This window comes from Tiliqua scincoides, chromosome 2, assembly GCF_035046505.1.
Source record: "Tiliqua scincoides isolate rTilSci1 chromosome 2, rTilSci1.hap2, whole genome shotgun sequence".
In the NCBI taxonomy this organism is placed as follows: domain Eukaryota; kingdom Metazoa; phylum Chordata; class Lepidosauria; order Squamata; family Scincidae; genus Tiliqua; species Tiliqua scincoides.
This window is the reverse complement of record NC_089822.1, coordinates 16,700,511-16,713,119: the sequence shown is the minus strand read 5'-3', so window position 1 is coordinate 16,713,119 and position 12,609 is coordinate 16,700,511. Positions and strand designations below refer to the sequence as shown.

At 45.6% G+C, this 12,609-nt stretch overlaps 1 protein-coding gene across 1 annotated transcript in view; it reads right to left on the bottom strand.

The window, feature by feature from the left end:
• Positions 1 to 12,609, bottom strand: part of EGFLAM (EGF like, fibronectin type III and laminin G domains) — a 97,052-nt gene that overhangs the window by 46,906 nt on the left and 37,537 nt on the right. The window contains exons 7-9 of the mRNA XM_066615301.1: positions 6,562 to 6,677; positions 3,694 to 4,036; positions 610 to 710 (exon numbers count right to left, since the gene is read on the bottom strand). Coding sequence (XP_066471398.1) covers positions 610 to 710; positions 3,694 to 4,036; positions 6,562 to 6,677 — 560 coding nt within the window. The remainder of the gene's footprint in view (positions 1 to 609; positions 711 to 3,693; positions 4,037 to 6,561; positions 6,678 to 12,609) is intronic.

The following is a 12,609-nucleotide window of genomic DNA, read 5'->3' as shown; positions in this document are numbered from 1 at the left end:
GTGAGGGTCCATCTTGCAGAGCATGCATTTCATTCCTGAGCACGTTGTATCAAACTAGTACATCAAACCAGAAATACATCAAACCAGTAGTAATGATCGTCAGTTACTTTTCTTCCCAGGTGCAGTAGCAAATCCCATTTCACCTAAGAAAACTTGCCCGTGTTAACCACTTCCAGGACTCAGTAAGTAAACGGAAATATTTATGTATAGGGAAACATTCACAACAGACTTTTCATGCAACAATGGGGTGGGGAGCCCAATTTTAGTGATTTTTCCATTGCAGTCATGCTTTATGTATCGAGCCTGTAACGCAGGAGCCTGTAGCATCCTCTGTTGTCAATAGAGGGAAACTCAAGTGATTTATCTCAGCAATAATGCATGATCCAAATTCAATTCCTCTACTATGTTTCAAGATGAGTCCTTCTGCAAAAAGTCTGTGAGTTACTTCTGGGCTGGAACTGCTGACTTTCCATGGCGTGCCTATATTTATGGTGTCTGAAGCTCGTTCTGTAATCTGGGGGAAGTAGTCGTGCACAACTGGCAGTTTTGAGCTGCCTTTCCTTGGTACAAACCTGTTGACTCCATTGGTTCAAAGTTGTTCACACTTACCCGAAATTCAACAGTAATTTGGAACATCTGGTAGGAATTTTTCAGAGGTTCAAAAGTGATGTAGGAGTAACCAAAGAACTGAGGATACTGGATATTAACATCTGAAAAGCAATACAACAAACAAAAAAAATCCTGATGCATAGCAGTTAACTCCAAGTAAAATCAATAGAAACATTTTACACTAGAGCAGCGGTTCTCAAACCTTTTAGCACTGGGACTCACTTTGGGACCCACAATGACAATCTGTCAGGACCCACCAGAAGCGATGTCAATAACCGGAAAGTGATGTCATGATTGGAAGCGATATCATCAAGCAGGAAAATTTTTAACACTACCCATATGATAAAATCAAATCAAGTAAGTAAGTAAATTAATAAGTTTACAATAAGTAGATTTAAAAATTTATTTAAAATAAAGAACACTCCTAACCAACCCACACAGTTTTTGATCTGTTTAAAAAAAAATTCCTAAGACATCCCAAAGGCTGCACAGCCCAATCCTGAACTGCCTGGGGTGCAGGGTTGCAGCGGCGCTGAAAATGACTGCCACTGCATCCAGTGTACTTCAGGCAGCCACTGGCGGCTCTTTGGAAGAAGGGGACTTTTGTCCCCTTCCCCTGGGTAAAGCAAGTAGCCCTGCAATGGGGCTACTTGATTCTCTGCCAACCCGTGTCTCTGAGCCCAACACGGAGACTCTGGATCCGGTGGAGCAAAGCTCTACTAGTCCTGCCTCTCTGCCACCCCACTTCCTCCTCCCTGGAGCGCCTCATCCCTGCCTTCTCCCCACCCTGCCTCCCCCATCCCAGAACGCTTCCTCCCCAACTCCCCCCATGCCTCCACCTACCTCACTACTGCTCGGCAGTCCAAGCAGCGGAACTCCAGCTCTCGCCCAGCGGTAGCCCTTGCCAACTGACGCTGGGCTACCATTGGCAGGGCACCGGTGCTACGGCTCACAAACGTGCCTTATAGTACATTTGCAACAGTGCACACAGGCAGTGAGCCTGTGCGACGAACTCACGATTGGGCTCGCAAACATCCACACTTACCCAGGAGTCAGCCCCATTTACTATCATTCTTAAAAGCATATACAAAGTAACCTGTTAAAAGTTCAGATCTGTAACATTTCCCCAAATGCAGCCACATACCATAGTAGCATCAAGTCCAATATATTAAAAATAAAGTACACAATGAAATGAATGGGGACACACCTGAAATTGGCTTGCGACCCATAGTCTGATCCACAGTTTGAGAAACACTGCACTAGAGAATAGCTTCTAATGAAAGTCATATTGATCAGCAGCAGGTGTCTTTCTGCTCTGCTCTTCCTCTAATCCAGGGGTCTCCAAACTTTTTGGCCAGAGGGCCGCATCAAATATCTGGTGTGATGTGGAGGGCCAGAAAAAAAATTTAAATAAATAAGAGATAGAACTTAGATGAGTGAATAAATGAATGAATTCAACCTCTCTGGCCCTCGGAACACCCTCCAGACACAATCAGAGCACAGTTCTGGTCATGTTCAGTTGAGTAGGCCAGAGGCTTTCAGGGGACAAGAGGTTGACCTTGGGCTGGAAAGAGGTTTGCTGTGGGCCACATCTGGCCCCTGGGCCGGGGTTTGGAGACCCCTGCTCTAATCTTTCAGAGTAGATTCCCTTATTACACCTAAACATTGGAAGAACTCGGGTTGTGCCCACTGTAGCTTTTGTCCCCAGACAAGTTCTAGGAGAGGACAGCTGATTTTGAGAACAATCTAATACTTACTTTCCTAGGAGTGAGCCCTACTGAGCAGAATGGGATTTTCTTCTGAGTAGACATGCCAGGATTGTGCTTAGACTACTTAACACAGATGTGCCATCCCGCCCTCCAAATTAAGGCTCCACTTTTGAGGTTTTGTGGTGGAAACATGAGAACCTCAAACACCGACAATGTACTCACTTCTTTACTTATAGGTCATGGAACATTGTCCTTGCTTGTTTGCGGTTTGAAATAGACAGGCTGAAGTGCTTATTCATATGTGAACCCCACTCAGTTTCAAGTGGTAAACTGGTACATCTACCTGTGAGCAGATCTGCCTGGAGCAAGTGCTCCAGCTTGCTACGCAATATCAAATCATAAAAAAATTGCACAGGCAGCTGTATAGTAATACCCATGAGTATTCATAAGATTATAACCATGGCTGAACTGGTTCAGACAAAATCCATCTATTCCCAATCTGAGAAAGCATAAATCAGATGCTACTGGAAAGTTAATAAGCAAAACATGACGGAGCATATATTTCCTCTCAGAGGTATGTTCCCTGCTCAACCAGCTATAAGCAAGAGTTATAAATTTAACTCCAGAATTTTTTGAACCTCAGCACTAGTGGTGTAGCTAGAGGGGGTGAAAAGTACTAAGTTTGCAGTTAACCTCACCACGGCATGCAAGCAGCCCGGCCCGGTCCCCTCCCCTTCGGAACCATTCCAGGTAGCGGAACCCAGAATGGCTCTGAAGAAGAGGGGAAAGGGTGCACTGCTTGCACACTGCATTGAGGCTCTCTGCAAAACTCAGTGCTTTGCATCCCCTCCAGCTCTGCCACTGCTCAGCACCTACCTACAAGCCAGGCATGTTGGGAAAGGCACCTGTGCTCTCTAAGGATGCCACTAAGGGGAGGGGAGAAGAGTGATCAAGATCTACAGATAGTTCTCTGGTGATTTGCAGTAGATCAGCCAGATTCTCAATTGTTTAACAACAGCTGCTACAATAAGTTTACCTGCCTCCCCAAATTATGCTGCTGAATAAATCTCACTGAAGGGAAGAAAGATTGGAGGGAAACCAGGCATGGATTTGTGTGTGAAAAGACTGTGAACTAAGTTCTGGTACTGAAAGCAAGTTTCTTTATTGAGCCACTATTCTGCCTCTGGTTCCAGCTGGTAGACTTTGGGGTTCCAGTAAAAAAGCTAGGTAGGTCCTTCACGCCCAAAGTCTCCCTATTTCTTGCAGCAGTATATTAAAGGGCCAAATCAAACATGGGTGTAGGGCAAATCTCCCCTGCAAAAAGCAAATTCCTGAACATTTAAAGGAACGTCCAAGGCTTTATGGGTAAACCAACCTTCTGAGCAACTCTCCCCTCCTTTGCCAAGGTTGCAGTGGCATCGAGAACCACTCCGCTCATAATCATTGACACAAAAGCTGTCTGCAGAGCAGATGGTTTCATCACAGGTCTGATCAGACTGCCGTACAGTGGACGCTCCGTTGTTCCTTCTGGTCGCTTTAGCAGTAATGGCGGCAACTGTGGTGGTGCGGGGTGGACGGGTGGTTGTTGCAGGGGAAGTAATAGGATATAAAGTTGTTGAGAGCAACCTAGAAAGAAGTCTTGCATTAGACTCTTGTGTGATCTTGGTTTCAACCAAAAATTTCCTGTTGCCTCCTTTGATGGCAGGAAGTGGCTTGAGCTGATGAAAGAGAAAGAGAAACTTAGTACAACTAGAGGCAACATCTTGCATGTCAATGAAAGCAGCATCAAGATACTGTTCTAAGGAAGGGTTCTGGTCTGACAATTTGCTCTGACTGGCCTCCTGGAAGGGAACATGCTGGACTCCTGGAGGTCAGTCCAATGCTGAACAGGAAAGCAGAGCTCAGTTGCAGCCAGTGTGCTCACTTGAGAGAAGGCTTCAATTGGGTTCTAATGCCAAAGCTGAACCCCATGGAACTTAAGCAATGATCATAAAGAGAAACTGTCCTTGCCTGCTTACAGAAAACGACTGCCTTTGAGAAGGGTCACAACTCAGAGACAGAACAAACTTTGTGCAGTAAGTGCCAAGATCAATTTCTGGCATTTCCTGTTAAAATCTCAGGTAGTGGGAAAGATGGGAAAGATCTCAGTCAGAGACCTGGGAAAGTCACTTCCTGTCAGAATACACAAGACTAGGCTAGTAGAACCATGTCTTCACAAGGCAAGAACTAGCTCTCTAGATCTCCTTCTCCTCCTCGCCCCCCAATACATTGTTGCCCAAAACAGAGGGTTTTGCACATGCACTGAATGCATAGAGTATAATCAGGATTGTGGCCATTGTCGCTAAGCCCAAATTCCATGTGTTCAGGCAAAAGTGTGAGTGGCGCCCACGCATGGGCCAGCTGTAAGCATATAGGATGTCTCTGTGCAATTAGGAACTCTGCAAAGGGCAGAATCCACAATGATGGGAATAAAGACTATGCATACTGTGTTATACACATAGGCTCAATTCACACATTATGCCTATTGCTTCATTTTAACTTCACGCCCTGCTTTTCATTTCAGCCCCAAACCAGTTTACAATACATTAAAATGCCATTTTATTTTTAAAGTGTGTATGAGTGTACAAAAATAAAACACCGACTAAAACAATGAAATAAAAGTGGTTAAACCCCAGAGAGATCAGACTAAGGATGCAATCCTATACAGATTTTCCTGGGAGTAAGACCCACTGAACACAATGGGACTTACATTGAGTAGACATGTATAGGATTGTGCTGTTAAATAAGAAGTCTTGCTTTTATCCCTTCCCCAAAGCCTGGTGGAATTACAAAGTCTTCTCCAACTGTTGGACAAGTGGAGGAGAGGAGGAAACCTGGATCTCTCCAGGATCTGGGCATGGCTGCAGAGAAGGCCCTATCCTGCATATTTGGCACCAAACTTTCTCAGGCCTGGACAAATGCAGCAGAGCCTCTCCAGAAGATCTTACAGGGTGGGTGGTTTTGTATGGGAGAGGACAGCTCCAAAGATACCCTTACAGCAGTGGTTCCCAAACATTTTCGACTGGCAGCTCCCTGGCTTCCCACTGGGGCTACAATTCTATAGGGCGGCAGAATTTTGAGAGGATTAGTTGGTTCCCCTGGCTGGTTTCTGTTGTTCCCCAGGGAGCCATGTCTCACAGTTTGATAATTGCCTTACAGTCCAATCCTATCCACGCTTTCCTGGGAGTAAGCCCCACTGACTCTATTGGGACTTACTTCTGAGTAGATATGCATAGGATTGGGCTGCAAGAATCCAATCTTATCCCCAGCCGCTGTCCCATGTTACAACAATGCTGAAGCCACCGCTGTATCCTGTAGGGCCAAGGAAGCAGCCAAAGGTCTCTCTGGAGTAAGGAGACTTCAGTTCTCTCAACCTGTGTAGAGCTCCAGCAGCCCCTATGGGTCTACTCAGAGCTGCACCAGTTATTTAGCTTGAATAGGAGACCTGTGTCAGGCTCCAAGGCCCGGGAGGCGGAATAGGATTCAGCGGCAATTGAGACTGTCATCTCTGCCCCTCTGCTGGACCTAAACCGCCCTCCCAGCCCAGTTTGGCCTCCACCTTCCTCCTCCCCAGAACGCCTCTCTGCAGTCTGTTCACTGCCACAAGTGCCTGCTGGTTGTCCCACTGGTGCGGAGGGTCCAACACCAACTGGCACCAGCCTTTCTGTCAGTGCCATTAGTCTCCTTAAGGTACTTTTGCAATGGCCATTGCTGGGCGGCCACTACTGGGCATGCAGGCTGCTGGTGTCCCTATGGACACCAGGCTGCTGGTGTCCCAGCCACCCAAAGGTGCATCAGTTTTGCTATAAGGGCAACAATTAGTAAGGGCATAGAGGCAACAATTGGTAGGAGTCTTAGCCAAGTCCTAGCTAAGCTGGCCAAGTTCTAGATAGTTTGGACCTTGGATAACCAGCACCTTGAATGCCACTGTACATATACAGATTCTCTCTTTCTCCGTCACACATACAGTGAATGCAGATAAGCTCTCTAGAAAGGGCTAAGGCTTCACAAGATCATGCATGCAGAAAAAAGTTCAGACTAAGTCAAAGCAAATGAAAATACACAAAGACAGATTTATTTGGTCAACTCAGTGTACATTAGTTTATATATTTGTACCCCATCTTTGACAGGCTTCCTTGTCTAAATACTACGGCAAAAACACCTTTAAAGAACCAAAATGTCAGAGTGAAGCCTTTGGATTTACCTCGTCAATGTAAATGTCATAGTCTGAGTCATCAATGTCAATTCCATCGTCATCACCAATTCCAGAATCTGTGATATACCGATGCCCATAGTTTCCACTCCCTAACTCTTCAGGACCTGAGAAGATAAAATTGCTATAGTCAAATATATGTGATTTGTGTACAGAAACTCTACCACACAGAGTGCTCTACCTTCTGTGTGACGAAGGACTTCTTGTTGGACGAGGAACAAGGAGATTCACTCTGTCATAAATTCCTCACTCTCTTGGACTGACTTAGGACAGGGCTGGGTGAACCCCGGTCCGAGGAGCTGAATCCTTCCCTCCTGTGAGTTGAACGCTCGGTTCTGGAGTGCTGTGCAACTGCTAGTCCAGAGATTAGGCTGACATGATGCTCTGGCCCATCATATCATTGCAGAAATCCAAGTGAAATGCCCCAGTGGGGCATGCGATGGGCCAGATGCGACGGGCCAGAGTGTTGCGTTGTCTCAATCTTGGACCGGCAATCGCATAGCGTTCTGGAATTATAAGTGCTGGCCGTGCCAGGGAATGCATTCCCGATGCAAAGCGGTCAGCGCTTTGAGCACCACTGACCTAGTGCCGCTCACCATTTCTCAGCCTAGCCTTTTTCACAGGGTCATTGTTGGGGGACGGGAGACAAATGATGTGCACTGCCTTGAGCTCCCTTGAGGAAGAACAGGACAAAAAATATAATAATACATACACAAGCATGCCCAGTGTTAACAGAACAACAAGTTCTGTATACACAACAGTTTAATGATTAGTATTCTACACCCCATTTCAACCACAAGCATTAGAAAACAGAGAGAGAAATCTCTTCCTTTAACCACCGTGATTGTGAATAAGGCAATGTGATTTAAAAGGTACCTAAACCACTGTTAAATGTTATGCCATTTACCCAGAATTTTTTAATCCAAAAAGTGAGCTAACAGAAGTTATTCCCATGTGACAAAGCAATCTTACTCACCCTGCTTTGCATAAGGATCAGACATCACAACGTTGACACTGAAGAGTCCCTTGTATGATGAACATGGTAGGATACAGTCATCATTAGTCATGGTGCACAAATTCTTTTCTTTCCTGTTCTGGTCTCTGGTTCTAACAAAGGTCTGTTGGGCTTACAAAACTAGAGACCATCACAGGCCAGAAAAAACTGTGGTCCATGATTACAGTGAACCACATCAGGGAAGAATTACGATATTCTAATGCTCACCCTGTATTTTAGCATTAGAAGTCCCTCAAAATTTCTATTTCCAAGGCAGAATATATTCCAAGGCATCTCTGTTCAAAATCTTCTTGACAATGTTTCAGCAAAAGGATAGACAGTGCCAGATAATAACTCTTGATGCTGCTGGAGAAACAGATATCTGCTAAACCCAGCCATGATGCAACTGTGAGCAGCACAGCCCTGCACTTGTGTTGTATCTTCGCCATTTAGAGTCTTCACACATGAAGATGAAACTTTCGGATACCCTACAGTGTTTTCAGCTTTTCTTGTTCTGTCACTTCACCTGCCACATCATGCTACGTGATGCAACAACAGCATAAAATACATTATTTCCAAACAAGCAGAGGTATTTGCAAGTGTTCTACTCTGCTCATGCTGAGAAGAGATAAAGTTCTATATAACTAAGAGTGCAATCCTAACCCCTGAGTTATTATTAACAGTATTTATATACCGCTTTTCAACTAAAAGTTCACAAAGCGGTTTACAGAGAAAAATCAAATAACTAAATGGCTCCCTGTCCCAAAAGGGCTCACAATCTAAAAAGATGCAAAAGAATACCAGCAGACAGCCACTAGAACAGACACTGCTGGGGTGAGATGGGCCAGTTACTCTCCCCCTGATAAAAAAAGGAGCACCCACTTGAAAAAGTGCCTCTTACCCAATTAGCAGGGGTTAGGCCAGCACAAGTCACTTGCGCCAACTTGGGGGTGTTGCAAATGCGCCATAAGGCACACTTGCGCTGACTCATGAGTTGGGGAGGCCAGCGCAAGGAGTTGCACTGGCCTCCCCGCACCAGATCCAGGCCTGGCGGGGTTAGTTTGTGTCAGCCGAACTCGGCCAACGCAGAGGTCTGGGGGGAGGCTTGGGGAGGGTGGGGAAGAGGTGTTTCGGGGCGGGGAAAGGGCAGGTGGTGGGCATTCCTAGGGCAGATGGGAGGAGGGGCTCTAGCACAAGTTAGGATAGTGCTATAATAGCCCAATCCTATCCCCCAACATTGTCTGTGCTGCAGCTGCACTGATGGAACCTGTGCTGCATCCAAATGAGTGGGGAGCAGAGTGACCAGAAGGTTAACCAGAAGTAAGTTAAAATGTTTTGTTTTTTTTTAATCTATCTCTGGTTAGCTCTTCTGGCTGCCTGGGGGTCTCCACAGACCCACGCCAGTTGGATCTGGCAGCAATGGCATGCACTGGAACCTATCCTCTCCTTTTTAAGGTTTCCCACCCCTTTCTTCACCTCAGATTTGCATCAGCCAATGAGCTGGCACAAGTCTGAGGGGACCCATTGGTGAGCAGGAGGCTTATGGTAAGAGGTAAGAAGGTAAGAAGAAATAATGGTAAGAAGAATAATGGAAGAAATATGGTAAGAGGTAAGCAGAAATCATTCCTCTTTCCCCTCCCAAGCCTCTCATCTGATGCAAGTGTCTTGTGAGCTCCCTGAGGTATCTGGTGGGCTGCTGTGAGGTAGCAGCATAGCTAGATGGGGTGCAAAGCACTAAATTTTACAAGGACCCTTACCACACCATGCAAGCAGCCCACCCCCTTCCCCTTGCTTTAGCACCTCCATTTTGCTCTAGCAGCCCAGACTTAGTGCTTTGCAACCCCTCTAGCTACACTAGTGCTGTAAGTTGCAGGAAGCTGGACTAGACAGGCCCGGGGCCTGAACCAGCAGGGTTCTTCTTATGTTCTTATCTCTCCCCCCACTGCTGGATACAGTACGTGCCTTTTTTGGCACACATCATGGGGGAGGGGGGGAGGATAGGAATGGGATCCTAGTCATTTATTGTTAAAGCACCGGTGTTTCTATGAATACCATATTAGAAGCAGCTATAACAAAGGAAGGGTACTCATTTCATTCAAAGGTCCTTTCATTCAGGTCTTCAGTGCACAAAAAAACTGAAGCCTACTTAAGATGCTCCATCATCCTTACAATCCTTTGCTCATAATTAATTGAAAACTGCCGGAGAAACATGGAGAAAACAAATCCTCTTTCCAAACAAGGATTAGGTTATACCAATAAACCCTGTTAAAGTAAATAAAGATCTGAGCAAACCTCTTGCTGTTGCTAATTACGTGGCAACCAAGTATCGATTGGCAGCTTACAGAGCCATTTAATGAAGACACAGATGTTGAAAGCTTATCGTTTATGTTCGGAAAATCATTAAACTTTCAGTCTATACAAAGTAACTTGCCTAATGGCTAAATATTAGGTTAGTGGCCAGCCTCTTCCACTCTATCCTATGCGTAATTTATAAATTGATTTATAGAAATAGCAAGGCACCCTGCCCCACTTACCATAGCAGCATGTTATCCAATAGTGCTTAGTCCAAAGTGACAAAAGTCAGTTCTGTTGGGTATGACCTTGAAGGCTCATGTATTGACCTAGACCCTCAAGGTGTGCATTCCCAGCTCTCATTCACATATCATTCATTTTGCTATTTTTTTTTACTTGAAAAATTGCCACCCCTACAATGGGTGTGTGGAAGGACTGCTTAAATATTGTGAATCTCTGGGGCAAGTGCAATACGTAGAAACGCGGAGTGGATGCACATATAGAGAGGATCATATACATATGAATGCACATATATACAGGATCTGGATCCCTGAAAGCTAAGCCATCCAGGTCAAGCTGAGGCACCATGGGAAGGGGGTGTGCCACAGCTTGGTAGCATCTCCCCAGGGACCAACTGTACAAAGGCAGCAAAGGCAAGCTTTCCTATTTCTGGGGAGTCTTACTATTTCTTTTCTCCTTTCTTCCTTTCCCCTCCTTGAGCTTTGTTTCTCCTGTTTGCTTCTTCTGAATGGCCCTCTTTATTGCTCCATCTTTCCCACTGGTTCCCCTCACCATACTGCACCCTTTGGCTGGTTCTCCACACCCTTCTTGCTTCTCTCGGTATATCTGCTCCTCCTAGGTATATTTTCCTCTGGGTATATCTCTTTCTCCATTACCATCTTCCACTCCTTTTTCCTCTATGATTGTCTCCCTTGCATGCCAAGTCCCACCTCCCATCAGTACAGAGACCAGCTAGGTGCTTTTCCTCAGCCCTGATTTCTCTGGCACTTGACAAAGATATCATCGCTGGGCAGCTGATGCCAGAGCAATTGCCACTTTTAGGTTCTCTTTGCCCTCTTGGAGTACTGTGAAGTCATAGAATATCAAAGCTGTTGAATCAGTAGGCACATGTCAATATCAGTAGAAAGTTTAGCTGCTCGAGAAAGGGAGGAGGACTATCAATCCACAAGAGCCCATGGCTGACTGATAGTGGCATTTCAAGCAAAGGAGAAAGGCTTCTGCAGGAACATGCCCTATCAGCTATTTAGGCTGCCGAACCTGCACAACCTGGAGAGTTAGAATCTGCTAACCTGGAGAGTTAGAAATACCCTCAAATAAGGAAAATAGCAACTGGGGGAAACCAGGGCATTCATCACCACCCTCCTTCCAGCAATGCTGATATAAGCAGTTTTATTTTTAGACTTTGGAAACAAATGCTAACCAATCCCCTATATATAAAGGAGTGTATGTGAGAATGTCATTTCCCGCTCCCTTAATGTGCGACCCCAATGATTCCAATCAGTAAAAATCAAACCTACTCAGTTTGATTCCTTGGTCACTTGGGCTTACTGTGTTCATGCGTGGAATATGGGTGAAAATGGCTTTTTGATGTGGTATAATCAAATGATGAGACAGCCTACATAAATGGTATTGCCCAGTGATAGCCTGAAGCAGTGGCGTAGCTAGAGGGGGGCGGAGCACTCAGCGTGGCAGGGAGGTGGATGAGCGGCCCCTTCCTTCGGAGCCATTCCCGGCAGGGGGAGGGGGGGCAAAATGGAGCCATACGGGAATGGCTCTGAAGGGAGGGGCCGCTCACCCACCTCCCTGCCAGGCTGAGTGCTCCGCTCCCCCCAGGCTTTGCCACCGGCCTGAAATGCTCCTGTACATCTATCACCTCAAGATTCTATCACTGTGCACCGTTACGGGTCTAGATCCAGCCTTTGTCCAGAACAGGGGTTTTCAACCACTGTACTGCAGCCCACTGGTATGACACGAATGGTCCGCCGGCGTGCCATAGGAGTTTGGGGGAAAGGTCATTTACTAGTAGGGCCTTTGCAGGATTTAAGCCCCCTCCTGGCAGTGTGATGTGCCTTGTCAATTGTAAAAAAAAAAAACTGATGGTGTGCCTTGACAATTTTAGCGCCTTGTCAGTGTGTTGTGAGATGAAAAAGGTTGAAAATTGCTGATTTGGAATGCAATGAAAAGTTGGGAACTGGCTTTTTAATATACTGTATTATAAATCATTATTGTTGTTAACATCAACAATGCACATATATCCCTTATTGGAATCCTCTACTGGAAAGGAGCCAACCCTGCTTGAATTAGCAACGGAAAGAGTTTTATCTTTGCTTGCAAAAGGATTCAGGCATTTATGTCTGAAGATAAACAGGACATTGAAGAACATGAGTCCAGCTGCAAGGGCAGGCATTCTTCCATGAGGGTCTCCGGGCTGCAGATCTCACAAGGCAAACTGTACACCTCAAAAAGATTTCCATAAACACTCTGCTCAGAAGTTAAATTTAAACCTAAGGAACCTTGATAAAAAAACTGTTGGAAAGATTTTATGCAGTCAACAGGAAAGTTGACCCAATGGGACCAAGATCGAAGAGCAAGACCTGCAAAGATTAAAGTTTGGAGAAAGTTTGGCGAGAAATCAGAACTGAATCTAAAATTCACACAAAGTTATATTCGGGTCTAATATTGCAGGTATTTCAAACTTTTATTCCCCCTCGCGCCCCCCCCCCCCCCACAAA